Source organism: Toxotes jaculatrix, chromosome 19 (genome assembly GCF_017976425.1).
Source record: "Toxotes jaculatrix isolate fToxJac2 chromosome 19, fToxJac2.pri, whole genome shotgun sequence".
NCBI lineage: Eukaryota > Metazoa > Chordata > Actinopteri > Toxotidae > Toxotes > Toxotes jaculatrix.
The window spans coordinates 578,647-593,464 of record NC_054412.1 but is presented as its reverse complement, the minus strand read 5'-3'; the positions used below and the strand labels follow the sequence as shown (position 1 = coordinate 593,464).

The following is a 14,818-nucleotide window of genomic DNA, read 5'->3' as shown; positions in this document are numbered from 1 at the left end:
AAAAAATTTTGACCTTTTTTGGCCGAAAAAAACGCCATACTATACTATGACGTTTTTTATGACTTTTGGAGGTGTAAAAAAATTTTGACTTTTTTTGGCCGAAAAAAACGCCATACTATACTATGACGTTTTTTATGACTTTTGGAGCTCGAAAAATTTTTTGACTTTTTTTGGCCGAAAAAAACGCTATACTATACTATGACGTTTTTTATGACTTTTGGAGGTCGAAAAAAATTTTGACTTTTTTTGGCCAAAAAAAAACGACATACTATACTATGACGTTTTTTATGACTTTTGGAGCTCGAAAAAAATTTTGACTTTTTTTGGCCGAAAAAAACGCCATACTATACTATGACGTTTTTTATGACTTTTGGAGGTGTAAAAAAATTTTGACTTTTTTTGCCCAAAAAAAACGCCATACTATACTATGACGTTTTTTATGACTTTTGGAGGTGTAAAAAAATTTGGACTTTTTTTGGCCGGAAAAAACGACATACTATACTATGACGTTTTTTATGACTTTTGGAGGTGTAAAAAAATTTTGACTTTTTTTGGCCGAAAAAAACGACATACTATACTATGACGTTTTTTATGAGTTTTTATGACATTTTGAGCTCGAAAAAAAATTTGACTTTTTTTGGCCGAAAAAAACGCCATACTATACTATGACGTTTTTTATGACTTTTGGAGGTGTAAAAAAATTTGAATTTTTTTGGCCGAAAAAAACGCCATACTATACTATGACGTTTTTTATGACTTTTGGAGGTGTAAAAAAATTTTGACTTTTTTTGGCCGAAAAAAACGCCATACTATACTATGACGTTTTTTATGACTTTTGGAGGTCGAAAAAAAGTTTGACTTTTTTTGGCCGAAAAAAACGCCATACTATACTATGACGTTTTTTATGACTTTTGGAGGTCGAAAAAAATTTTGACTTTTTTTGCCCGAAAAAAACGACATACTATACTATGACGTTTTTTATGAGTTTTTATGACATTTTGAGGTCAAAAAAATTTTGACTTTTTTTGGCCGAAAAAAACGCCATACTATACTATGACGTTTTTTATGACTTTTGGAGGTCGAAAAAAAGTTTGACTTTTTTTGGCCGAAAAAAACGCCATACTATACTATGACGTTTTTTATGACTTTTGGAGGTGTAAAAAAATTTTGACTTTTTTTGGCCAAAAAAAACGACATACTATACTATGACGTTTTTTATGAGTTTTTATGACATTTTGAGGTCAAAAAAATTTTGACTTTTTTTGGCCGAAAAAAACGCCATACTATACTATGACGTTTTTTATGACTTTTGGAGGTCGAAAAAAAAATTTTGACTTTTTTTGGCCGAAAAAAACGCCATAGTATACTATGACGTTTTTTATGACTTTTGGAGGTTGAAAAAATTTTGACTTTTTTTGGCCGAAAAAAACGCCATACTATACTATGACGTTTTTTATGACTTTTGGAGGTGTAAAAAAATTTTGACTTTTTTTGGCCGAAAAAAACGCCATACTATACTATGACGTTTTTTATGACTTTTGGAGGTGTAAAAAAATTTTGACTTTTTTTGGCCGAAAAAAACGACATACTATACTATGACGTTTTTTATGACTTTTGGAGGTGTAAAAAAAGTTTGACTTTTTCTGTCCGAAAAAAACGCCATACTATACTATGACGTTTTTTATGACTTTTGGAGGTCGAAAAAAATTTTGACTTTTTTTGGCCGAAAAAAACGCCATACTATACTATGACGTTTTTTATGACTTTTGGAGGTCGAATAAAATTTTGACTTTTTTTGGCCGAAAAAAACGACATACTATACTATGACGTTTTTTATGAGTTTTTATGACATTTTGAGGTCGAAAAATATTTTGACTTTTTTTGTCCGAAAAAAACGCCATACTATACTATGACGTTTTTTATGACTTTTGGAGGTCGAAAAAAATTTTGACTTTTTTTGGCCGAAAAAAACGCCATACTATACTATGACGTTTTTTATGACTTTTGGAGGTCGAATAAAATTTTGACTTTTTTTGCCCGAAAAAAACGACATACTATACTATGACGTTTTTTATGAGTTTTTATGACATTTTGAGGTCGAAAAAAATTTTGAATTTTTTTGGCCGAAAAAAACGACATACTATACTATGACGTTTTTTATGAGTTTTTATGACATTTTGAGGTCGAAAAATATTTTGACTTTTTTTGTCCGAAAAAAACGCCATACTATACTATGACGTTTTTTATGACTTTTGGAGGTCGAAAAAAATTTTGACTTTTTTTGGCCGAAAAAAACGCCATACTATACTATGACGTTTTTTATGACTTTTGGAGGTGTAAAAAAATTTTGACTTTTTTTGGCCGAAAAAAACGCCATACTATACTATGACGTTTTTTTATGAGTTTTTATGACATTTTGAGATCGAAAAAAAATTTGACTTTTTTTGCCCAAAAAAAACGCCTTACTATACTATGACGTTTTTTATGACTTTTTGAGGTCGAAAAAATTTTTGACTTTTTTTGGCCGAAAAAAACGGCATACTATACTATGACGTTTTTTATGAGTTTTTATGACATTTTGAGGTCGAAAAAAATTTTGACTTTTTTTGGCCAAAAAAAACGCCTTACTATACTATGACGTTTTTTGTGACTTTTGGAGGTCGAAAAAAATCTTGACTTTTTTTGTCCAATTTTGACGCCTAACTATACTATGACGTTTTTTATGACTTTTGGAGGTGTAAAAAAATTTTGACTTTTTTTGGCCGAAAAAAACGACATACTATACTATGACGTTTTTTATGACTTTTGGAGGTGTAAAAAAAGTTTGACTTTTTCTGTCCGAAAAAAACGCCATACTATACTATGACGTTTTTTATGACTTTTGGAGGTGTAAAAAAATTTTGACTTTTTTTGCCCGAAAAAAACGCCATACTATACTATGACGTTTTTTATGACTTTTGGAGGTCGAATAAAATTTTGACTTTTTTTGGCCGAAAAAAACGACATACTATACTATGACGTTTTTTATGAGTTTTTATGACATTTTGAGGTCGAAAAATATTTTGACTTTTTTTGTCCGAAAAAAACGCCATACTATACTATGACGTTTTTTATGACTTTTGGAGGTCGAAAAAAATTTTGACTTTTTTTGGCCGAAAAAAACGCCATACTATACTATGACGTTTTTTATGACTTTTGGAGGTCGAAAAAAATTTTGACTTTTTTTGCCCGAAAAAAACGCCATACTATACTATGACGTTTTTTATGACTTTTGGAGGTCGAATAAAATTTTGACTTTTTTTGCCCGAAAAAAACGACATACTATACTATGACGTTTTTTATGAGTTTTTATGACATTTTGAGGTCGAAAAAAATTTTGAATTTTTTTGGCCGAAAAAAACGACATACTATACTATGACGTTTTTTATGAGTTTTTATGACATTTTGAGGTCGAAAAATATTTTGACTTTTTTTGTCCGAAAAAAACGCCATACTATACTATGACGTTTTTTATGACTTTTGGAGGTCGAAAAAAATTTTGACTTTTTTTGGCCGAAAAAAACGCCATACTATACTATGACGTTTTTTATGACTTTTGGAGGTGTAAAAAAATTTTGACTTTTTTTGGCCGAAAAAAACGCCATACTATACTATGACGTTTTTTTATGAGTTTTTATGACATTTTGAGATCGAAAAAAAATTTGACTTTTTTTGCCCAAAAAAAACGCCTTACTATACTATGACGTTTTTTATGACTTTTTGAGGTCGAAAAAATTTTTGACTTTTTTTGGCCGAAAAAAACGGCATACTATACTATGACGTTTTTTATGAGTTTTTATGACATTTTGAGGTCGAAAAAAATTTTGACTTTTTTTGGCCGAAAAAAACGCCTTACTATACTATGACGTTTTTTGTGACTTTTGGAGGTCGAAAAAAATCTTGACTTTTTTTGTCCAATTTTGACGCCTAACTATACTATGACGTTTTTTATGACTTTTGGAGGTCGAAAAAATTTTTGACTTTTTTTGGCCGAAAAAAACGCCTTACTATACTATGACGTTTTTTATGACATTTTGAGGTCGAAAAAAATTTTGACTTTTTTTGGCCGAAAAAAACGCCTTACCATACTATGACGTTTTTTATGACTTTTGGAGGTCGAAAAAAATTTTGACTTTTTTTGGCCGAAAAAAAACGCCTTACTATACTATGACGTTTTTTATGACATTTTGAGGTCGAAAAAAATTTTGACTTTTTTTGGCCAATTTTGACGCCTTACTATACTATGACGTTTTTTATGACTTTTGGAGGTCGAAAAAAATTTTGACTTTTTTTGGCCGAAAAAAACGCCTTACTATACTATGACGTTTTTTATGACATTTTGAGGTGTAAAAAAATTTTGACTTTTTTTGGCCGAAAAAAACGCCTTACCATACTATGACGTTTTTTATGACTTTTGGAGGTCGAAAAAAATTTTGACTTTTTTTGGCCGAAAAAAACGCCTTACTATACTACGACGTTTTTTATGACTTTTGGAGGTGGAAAAAAATTTTGACTTTTTTTGTCCAATTTTGACGCCTTACTATACTATGACGTTTTTTATGACTTTTGGAGGTCGAAAAAAAATTTGACTTTTTTTGGCCGAAAAAAACGCCTTACTATACTATGACGTTTTTTGTGACTTTTGGAGGTCAAAAAAAATTTTGACTTTTTTTGGCCGAAAAAAACGGCATAGTATACTATGACGTTTTTTATGACTTTTGGAGCTCGAAAAAATTTTTGACTTTTTTGGGCCGAAAAAAACGCCTTACTATACTATGACGTTTTTTATGACTTTTGGAGGTCGAAAAATTTTTTGACTTTTTTGGGCCGAAAAACACGCCTTACTATACTATGACGTTTTTTATGACTTTTGGAGTTCGAAAAAAATTTTGACTTTTTTTGGCCGAAAAAAACGCCTTATTATACTATGACGTTTTTTATGACTTTTGGAGGTCGAAAAAAATTTTGGCTTTTTTTGGCCGAAAAAACGCCTTACTATACTATGACGTTTTTTGTGACTTTTGGAGGTCGAAAAAATTTTTGACTTTTTTTGGCCGAAAAAAACGCCTTACTATACTATGACGTTTTTTATGACTTTTGGAGGTCGAAAAAAATGTTGACTTTTTTTGGCCGAAAAAAACGCCATAGTATACTATGACGTTTTTTATGACATTTTGAGGTCGAAAAAAATTTTGACTTTTTTTGGCCGAAAAAAACGCCTTACTATATTATGACGTTTTTTATGACTTTTGGAGATCGAAAAAATTTTTGACTTTTTTTGGCCGAAAAAAACGCCTTACGATACTATGACGTTTTTTATGACTTTTGGGGGTCAAAAAATTTTTGACTTTTTTTGGCCGAAGAAAACGCCTTACTATACTATGACGTTTTTTATGACTTTTGGAGATCGAAAAAATTTTTGACTTTATTTGTCCGATTTTGACGCCTTACTATACCATGACGTTTTTTATGACATCTTGAGGCCAAAATTTTTTTTGACTATTTTTGGCCGAAAAAAACGCCATACTATACTATGACGTTTTTTATGACATTTTGAGGTCGAAAAAAATTTTGACTTTTTTTGCCCGAAAAAAACGCCATACTATACTATGATGTTTTTTATGACATTTTGAGGCCGAAAAAGTTTTTGACTTTTTTTGCCCGAAAAAAACAGCATACTATACTATGACGTTTTTTATGACATTTTGAGGCCAAAAATTTTTTTGACTTTTTTTTGCCCGAAAATAACGCCTGACTATACTATGACGTTTTTTATGAAATTTTGAGGATTAAAAATTTTTTTACTTTTTTGCCCGAAAAAAACGGCATACTATACTATGACGTTTTTTATGACATTTTGAGGTAAAAAAAAATCCTATACTACACTAAATACTATGACCATTTTTGACCAATTTTGGACATCATACTATTGGACAACATAATATAGTATGACATTTTGTCATATCATTTTTATGACATTCCATCCAGAAAAACATCAAGCTGTTAACTGATGACTGAGTCTGTCTGAGACCAGTAAAAGAACCTGATCTGAGTCATGTCTGTTACTGGCAGCACGGGAAAAACACACACACACACAACCTTCATTCATACATGTACAGTGCTTAAATGTATTAGACCACCACCCAGTGTGAGGTTTATGCCACAGCTGAACTAAATTTTTATGTTCCTCTATTGGTTAATACACCAGTATCACCAGTATGTCGAAGCTCTTTAACCAACATATTTTTAATGCTAAAGTATAATTAATATTTTACTGTTTTTTTAACAGTTTTATAGAAAAACTGAAAAAATAGTGAAACACATTATTATTGTTATTACTATTATTTTATAGTGATTTACTTGCATTTCTGAACAGAACAATTAGATTTAGAGGTTGAATATCATGCTTGCTTTTTTTTGGTTATGTATGAAAAAGGACTGTTTAGTTTTTTGTTATTTGCTAAATAAGAGGGGGGGGGGGGTCCTCACTCTGTAATGTCTATGCAGATTTTGGTCCTCACAAAGACGTATGTACAAGTGTGTGTACATGTATACGTGGGGGGGTGCCACACTATTTGAGAAGGACTGATCTACATGTATTAAAATGTGTCTAACTGAAGGTTTGTACAAATAATTAATGTATATAAACACCTTCATACAAACATTCACACATATAATCCTACCTTCCTTCATACACACACACACACACACACACACACACACAGAGTTAATGCTGTAGCTCAGTGTGATTTCATCTCTAAATCTACCATAGAAAATAAAAACCGATTTAAGAGCAGCAGAAAACCTGTGGAAGACAAATTAAATCCAACCTTTGATCTGTCTGAAACTAAACCTTATACATGAAAGTGTAAATCACCAACACAACAATGATAAATTTACATTTAAAACTAAATGAAAAAAACCCCATTTCTCATCTGTTTCTGTAAATGAAAGCTTGAGACAAGAAAAACGGATCCGATTTCAGTTTATAGAACTTTAATTACAAACCACAAGTTTAAAAACTCAAACTGTACATATTTAACAACATTAAGCTCAGACACAAAGCTGATCTAAAAGTATGAACATATAAATCAATTTTTCATTTTATTACAAAATGTTTAAAGTTTATTTACAGAAACAGGCTGCAGTGCTGATGAGATGAAGCTTTAGTCCATCATTTGTGCTGTGGTGCAGAAGAGTAGTGAAAATCCATTTACCTTCTAGACTGAAGGCTGCAGGGGGCGGAGCCAGTCCCAGCATGCACTGGGAGACAGGCTGAAGTTGAATTTGAGGGTAAACCCACCGTCCTCCTGCACCGGTTGGTTCCCGAGGCTGAAATGTGCGGCTGAGCGTGGATGGGTCCACCTGTCCTCAGAAGTCGGCGTCCAGCCTGAAGGTGTTGTCTGTGGGGCCGGACATGACGCCCATCCTCTGGTACTCGCCCACGCGCTTCTCAAAGAAGTTGGTCTTTCCCTCCAGAGAAATGTTCTCCATGAAGTCGAAGGGGTTCTCCACCCGGTAGATCTGCAGAGATGCGAGACAGAGCAGAGGTCAGTTTACTCTCAGGTCAACACTCAACAGGGGGACACATGTCAAAGAGATTATGGAGCCTGAGACGTGAAAGTTCTCCTCAGAGCCAAACTCTGATTTGACCTTCAGGACAAAGACTGTGGACGTTTGGGTCCATTTACGTCCTGAGAGTTAAGGCTGCAACCACCAAGTTGGTTCTCTGCAGATCTGTTATTTTATCCATGAAGCGAGCAGTCGTTTGATCCAGAAAACATCAGAAAACAGTTAAAAACGATGTTCATCACTGGCCACAGACAGAGGTGACGTCTGGAATTAGACCTGACTGAGAATCCAAAAGTCTAAGATGTTAATTTATTCCGATTGAGGACAAAGAAAAGTGTGCGTTTCTCTCATTTGAGAATGCGGAACATTGAAAGTGAAGAGCTGCAGAGTGATTCTCCGTCCATGGACTAACAGTCTGAGCTGTGACTGAATCAGAGCCCACGTCTTGTGTTAAACAGCAGCATTGTTTGTCACTGACGTGAAGCTGGAAATGCATCTGACACTATGTTGAGGTCTGAGAGTAGAGGCGCTCTACTGCAGGCGTCTAGTTCAGGTCTGTTCAGTGCGGCGTCTGTTTCGTGCTGCCGCCGTCTGCCAGCGAACCACTCGTCCTCTGATCAGAGTCTGCGGCAGCACTCAGCCCCCATCACCGGCTGAGGTCCGTACCCCTGCGCCTCTCATCATCACAGACCTGGTCTGCACCACACAGACTAGTTGTCACATGCAGATCAGCTGTTGGTGAATGCGAGGTGGACTAAAGCAACTGACCAGACCCCGTCACAGATCCTGTCTGACAGTGACCTGAACCGGAAGATTTAAAGCGACACGTCACTGAAGTGAGAGCGCGGAGCTCAGATTCTAAACCTGTGCTGACGTTTAACCTGACTGAAAACACAGACTGATTCCAGTTACCACCCGGGCTCCCACCTACTGGGAGCTGTGGTTTAGCTGTGGTGTTGTTACCTTTGAGAAGCCGAGCTCCAGCATCAGTCTGTCAGCTACAAACTCGATGTACTGCTTCATCAGCTCACAGTTCATCCCGATCAGCTTCACGGGCAGAGCCTCCGTCAGAAACTCCTGAACACAAACACGAAGAAAAAAAAAAACCAAACAGGTTAACAAAAGGAGACGAGAAACGGGACCAAGACGTTGAGGATCTTCACATTCGTCTGTCCGTGCTGCTGTGGACTGACCTGTTCGATGGCCACGGCGTTCTTGATGATCTTGGTGACGGTTTCTTTGGACGGTTTGTTCACCAGGTGTTTGAACATCAGACAGGCAAAGTCACAGTGCAGACCCTGAAAGCAGCACACACAGTTAGAGCACCACATGTTTCTATGAACAGGTTGGTCCATCCACAAAACACTGAGCAGACCATATTAGAACTCCTCAGGTCAGGACCTGAAACCAGGATTAAATGTTTAATCTAAAACCTATTTCATGGCCAAAGTACGGATGATGTCAGTGTCTGCAGGTAATAAAGTTTATTGCTAAAAGATTTTAGAAATGATTAAAAGTCTTAAACTTTGTCTCTGCTGATAAAAGTGCTAATTATTTAAAGGTTTTCATCTGATTTAGCAAAAAGCGTGTGGAAAGTGGCCAGACCTCTGACTTGAAGTGAAATTTCTTTTTGGACCTTAAAAGGATGAAATGAACTAAGCAGTTTGGAAAAAGCAAAGCACAGCGTGGGATCGTCACCTCGTCTCTGCTGATGAGCTCGTTGGAGAAGGTCAGGCCGGGCATCAGGCCTCTCTTCTTCAGCCAGAAGATGGCAGCGAAGGAACCAGAGAAGAAGATCCCCTCCACGGCAGCGAAGGCCACCACGCGCTCTCCTGGAGGATCAAGACCAGATACAGAGGATCAATACCAACCCTGTTGGATCAGGAGCGTGTCCGTTACGTGGGGTCACGGGGAGCAGGTTTACCGTAGGTGGCGCTCTTGTTGCCGATCCAGTTGAGAGCCCAGTCGGCCTTCTTCTTCACACACGGCAGAGTCTCGATGGCGTTGAACAGATATTCCCTGAGGGTCAGTGAACGCACCATCAGACAACAGACCAGCAGACACCAGTAAAATCCAGTACAGACAATAGGACAGACCAGTATAGTCCAGTACAGACCAACACAAACCAGCATAGACCACTACAGCTGAGTACAGAACAGCAGAAACCAGTAAGAGTGCCAGGGTCAGCTCACCTCTCACTGGGCTCCTTGATGTAGGTGTCGATGAGAAGGCTGTACATCTCGGAGTGGATGTTCTCCATGGCGATCTGGAAACCGTAGAAACACCTGGCCTCTGTCACCTGCACTTCCTGTGTGAAGCGCTCCACCTGGTGGTCACAGAGTGAAACAACAAGATGAGGAAAGAAGCTGGTTGATGTTTGAAAACAGAATCAAACTCCCATCACAAAGCAGCTGGAGACGCTGTGGCGTCTCACAGCTGTTGGGATGGTCTGAGGAGTCTGATCCCACAGCAACAGCACATCAGTCCTCACTGTCCTGACTGCAGGACGTCTCACGCTTCAGGGGCGCTCATCCTCACCAGGTTCTCGTTGACGATGCCGTCGCTGGCGGCGAAGAACGCCAACACGTGAGAGATGAAGTACCTCTCCTCGTCCTTCAGAGCCTCCCAGTGCTGCAGGTCCTTGGACAGGTCCACCTGAACAAACACAAGCCGTCAACATCACATGAAGACGACCACATGGACATCACAGTAAGACTTCACTTGTGCAGCGACATCACGCGTACCTCCTCTGCGGTCCAGAAAGACGCCTCGGCCTTCTTGTACATCTGCCAGATGTCGTGGTACTGGATGGGGAAGATGACGAAGCGACGAGGGTTTTCCTTCAGCAGCGGCTCCTCCTCACTGCTGCTGCTCTTCCTCACAGCTTTGGGCTGAAAAATAGAAAATACAACCACGTCAACTACTAACACATGACAAACACACACTGCTACACATTCTATAACTGCTCTGTTCATACTGCTCTGATTTTAATGTCTGTCTTTACTAGGGGTGTGCCTGATTCATAGATTAATGGTGACGCAACACTTGACGATTCAGAATCGATTAATAAATGTTCAAAAATCGATTCTTTTAATAACGGAAGGAAAGTGCAGCGGTCGGAATGAAAAAAAAAAGTAGAGCGTGCCCCCCCGGACATATCATGGGGCCCTATGATTTCCGCGATCGCTGAATCACTGAATTGGCCGATTAAAACAGAATCTATTTTTAAAGCGGAATATCGCAGAATTTGACATAATTTGAGTGCAATGCTGTTTTCGTGTGGAATAGGAATGTGTGTCAGGGGAAAACTGCACGGAGGGAAGCAAATCTGGATGGCACAAGCCCCTTCCACAGACTAAGACCCTCCCCCTTCAAAACAATGTAAGCTTGGCGAAGCGGCTGCGTACGGCTCTGTGTTCGTCGGCGAAAAAACTGCGAAACTCGACGCGAACTGCTCGGCTCTGTACTGAGGGGTTAGCGTCGAGTGTTGCATATTCTGTCAACACTCCATTGACTGGAAACGTAAGAATACGCGCAGTGACCACACAGTGTCCAAAATCCATATGAGAAACAATCTGGCTGACGTGCACATACAGTAATATTTAAAAAGATTACTTTCTGCACATGTAAATCAAGATATCAGATTGTAATAGAAGTGGAAATATTGTCAATTTCCTTACCCTATTTTTTCTTTTCTTTTTTAACATATTTTTTTCATGTACATGTTCATAATAAAATAATCAAATCAGAATCATGTCAGTACAGCCACAAAATATATATTTTTAGTATTATTATTATGATTGGTTTTAATCTACATCAATAAATGAAACAGGCATTACAAGTGCGAGCTAATGCTTTTTTCTTCGTTTATCAGAGCAGTTAGAAAAGAGAGATAAATGTGTTTTACTTCAACAAAGTAACTACAGAGTGAAACACTGTGTGGAAAAAAAAAGATTAATCGAGATGCATCGATAATCGGGGAATCATCGAATCGTAGCACTATGAATCATAATCAAATCGTGAGGTGACTTAGATGACACACCCCTAGTCTTTACTGGTGAAGTTTAAATTAGAGCTAAAACAATTAACTACAGCTAAAATATCATAACAAATAATCTGACCATTAATTCAAAACTGAGAATCAGTAATCAGTAATGGAATCAGTTCAGGATCAATATTTCTTTATTATTTTGTTAATTCTACAGAGCATTGGTTTGGAGCTGGACTGGCTGAGAAAAGCTGCAGATTAATAAGTAATGAAAATATGTTTGAGCAGCAGCTCAGCCTGCACAGATTTCAGTTTGGTTAAAGACTGTTCAACATCTAAGCACCATGCTGCAGCTCAGTGATGTTTAGATAGATAGATAGATAGATAAAACCGTTTAACAGAAAAGCTAAAGATCCACACAGTCAGAGACGCTCACACATATCAAAGACACAGTGAGAAGAATAAACGTTCATCTCCAGCGCTTCAGCAACATTCAGAGGCCACATCCTCTCTGAGGAATAAAGGCTGCACGGTGACAGCTGAGCGCTAACAGGGACAGCTGATTGTCCACGTTGGCGCCAGAACCGACATTTTAGGCGCCACACGCGCACAACAAACAAGACAAACTCTCGGTGACCGACTTTAACATGAAGGTGGATTATCTGTGTGATCAGTTCGTTTAACGTCCTGAAGGTTTCAGCAGAGTTTCACTCACTTACCGCAGCATCGTCGAAGATTTTACGCGCGGTTTTAGACGCCAGGATCCGGGTGGTGTTCAGACTCGGAGGCTGAAAGATAAACGACCAGAAATCATCACAGTGACCAGAAACTAGTTTCAACGCCGAATCCATAAGTTAAATGTGATCGCATCAGCCAACTGGAGCACAGATTAAATCTGGGTCAGACAGGCTGAGGCGTTCAGGAAACGGCTGCCTCGACTTCTCGGTTAAAAACACAGAAACCTTGAAGTTAAAACAGAGTTTAACGTTTAACTTTCATCTTCTTCTTTAACGAGAAGAAGATGAAACGTGAGTTTGACGGAGTTTTTCTTCTCACCGTGTTTTCTTTGTCCAGCGACATGTTGTTGATCTGACTGCTGAGTGTGTTTTCATCCCTGACGGAAAGAGGAGAGCGAGCAGAAAGCATTTTGATTTCTGATGAATAAAAGAATAAGTTAAGAAAAAAAAAACAATAAAAAAGAGAAAATGTAAAATAAAGAGCAGCAAACAGACGAAGAGCACAGACTGAAGCGGCTTCTGTTGTACACTCGCCTTTTTATTGAAATCTTGGCGCTAGAACAAGCGGCCAATGGGAACGCACCTCGTGGTGGCTCTTTAAACTGACGCTGCGACGGAGCCAATCAGGCTGTGAGCTGCGTTCACGTGACACCTAAAGTGCTGCGGGAAATTCAAACGGCTTTGTTTGTGCGGAGTTACAAAACTGCCCGAAACCGCTGTTACAAAACTTAAAATAAGCGTTTACGAAACATTCAGTCTGACAAAAAGACGCATTTTAAACGTAAAATCCGTTAAATCCACATTTTAAAACAGGACAGTTACGTTAAACGTGATGCTGAAATCGCCAAAGTTAAACCTTGATATTAACTTAAGAGAAATAACTTGTTTAATTTGGATTTAAATCAATCCACATGACTTACACTGACATGTAAACACAAAGTGTTCTGACCGTTTCATAGGTCGGTTTTCCACAGCTGTTTCTGTTCCCTCAAACTGGTCTGGAGACATACATGAGCCAACGTCAGCTTTTTGTTGTTGTTCTTATTTCAGTGTTTTAACGTGACTGACATTAATCTGCTTTTGTTTGAGACTGAAACTGATGTGACTGACATTAAAATGCTTTTATTAAAGTGTCATTAAATGCGCGTGACGGTTGTTTATATTATTTATTTCTGGTTTCCCGCTGCCGCGCTTTTTGTTTACAGTCACATTAAGGCGTTGTCACCGTGACAAATTAGCGCCAAAAATCATTTTACACAGCACATATTAATATGACTCAGCATTCAGAGCTGCCGAACGTGTGCTCGGATATGTGGACCAGAACGGACTTTAACGGTTTTAGCCTAAAAACTCTGCAACTGTTAATATCAGACAACAAAGGAAACATCCCGGTGATCTGTCTGTTCGTTTCTCCGCCGTCACTTCGACACAAGAAACCGATTCAAACACCGGATTCTCGTGTTTCTGGTGACCTGCATGTGTTGTACATTTTCTTTGTGGAAGTTTCAGGCTCTGAAAGAAAAGTTTTAGCTTCATTTTCCCCTCTAATCAGGCGAAGGTGGCACTGATTGGCTGCTTTAGGACCTGTAAACACAAGGGAACAGTCGTTGTCGCCACCTAGAGCCCAGGATGAATTAATGTTATTATAATGCAACGACATCCGAATAACAGCTGATTATAGAAAGGCTTTTGGTTTAAATCCTTTTTGTATTTGCTATTTAACAGCAGTGGAAAAAAACTTAGAACTTTTAGTTCAGTAGTTTTACTTTATAGTTCTGTTCCATCTCCTCTCTCCAGGGGGAAAAACTTTTTACAGCACTATATTTATTGATAATAATGGCTCAGACTAATACATTTAACAGATAAATTATTTTTGCGCTATTATTATAATTATAGGTTGAGATCAGTGGTGGAGGAAAAAGAAAGTAATTTTACGTATAATTCATAAAATAAGAGTATAATCAGGAAAATGGTCCCTGTGAGTTTAACTACTGATTATACACATAACTATGTCTCTTTCTGTAAAGATTTATTTATTGAATATTTGTGTGAAACTGTACAAATAAATATGTTTTTAACCCCTGACAAAATATAAACCAATTATTTATTTAGTTTTTGTTTTTAAATTGTGCTGCAGTACCGCTCACCGCCACATGATGCCGCCACTCCGCTCACTTCGCCTCCACCTCTGTTTTTTTTTTTTTTTTTTTACTGATTTAATTTTTGTTCGTTTTCTTTGGCTTCTGCTGAATGTCGGTCAGTAAGGCAAGTGGGCGGGTACCTCATAAGCCAGTGACGCGCCCCTCTTACGTTCCCAGCACAACGTCGTCCTCTGCCATTGGTCACACCCCCTCAGCGCTGGCTCGGGATTGGCTGACGGTTGTTACCGGGTGGTGTGGGGAGAGAGTGGTCGCAGCCTCGGTTGTGTAACACAGCACGTAAGTGCCTCGCTGTCGCCGAGCAGAAAGCGCGTATACGGGAC

General features: G+C 37.9%; 1 protein-coding gene and 1 non-coding gene across 4 annotated transcripts; both read right to left on the bottom strand.

Moving 5' to 3' along the window:
* Positions 1 to 7,018: 7,018 nt before the first annotated feature.
* LOC121199912 (ribonucleoside-diphosphate reductase subunit M2) lies at positions 7,019 to 13,842 on the bottom strand. Of its 3 annotated transcripts, none has more exons than XM_041064916.1 (11): positions 13,824 to 13,842; positions 12,656 to 12,713; positions 12,319 to 12,387; positions 10,356 to 10,502; positions 10,150 to 10,266; positions 9,804 to 9,937; positions 9,536 to 9,630; positions 9,310 to 9,443; positions 8,805 to 8,909; positions 8,575 to 8,688; positions 7,019 to 7,563 (listed from the first exon to the last, which is right to left on the bottom strand). In XM_041064916.1, coding segments are annotated over exons 1-11 (1,128 nt in total). In that variant the 5' UTR covers positions 13,826 to 13,842; the 3' UTR covers positions 7,019 to 7,410. The 3 variants fall into 3 exon arrangements, with proteins under 3 accessions (XP_040920850.1, XP_040920851.1, XP_040920849.1); XM_041064917.1 differs by lacking the exon at positions 13,824 to 13,842 and adding an exon at positions 12,871 to 12,949; XM_041064915.1 differs by lacking the exon at positions 13,824 to 13,842 and having other exon boundaries at positions 12,656 to 12,806.
* Positions 8,166 to 8,301, bottom strand: LOC121200138. Its single transcript, XR_005896506.1, has one exon. It is a non-coding gene; the product is annotated as a small nucleolar RNA SNORD94 (small nucleolar RNA).
* Positions 13,843 to 14,818: the final 976 nt, after the last annotated feature.

Excerpts from the sequence above, each read along its gene's own strand:
- LOC121199912 (XM_041064915.1), bottom strand. The coding sequence starts at position 12,745 with ATGCTTTCTGCTCGCTCTCCTCTTTCCGTCAGGGATGAAAACACACTC. Across the intron at positions 10,503-12,318 it reads AAATCTTCGACGATGCTGCG|CCCAAAGCTGTGAGGAAGAG; the intron begins GTAAGTGAGTGA and ends TCTATTTTTCAG. Across the intron at positions 8,910-9,309 it reads AGCTCATCAGCAGAGACGAG|GGTCTGCACTGTGACTTTGC; the intron begins GTGACGATCCCA and ends TGCTGCTTTCAG.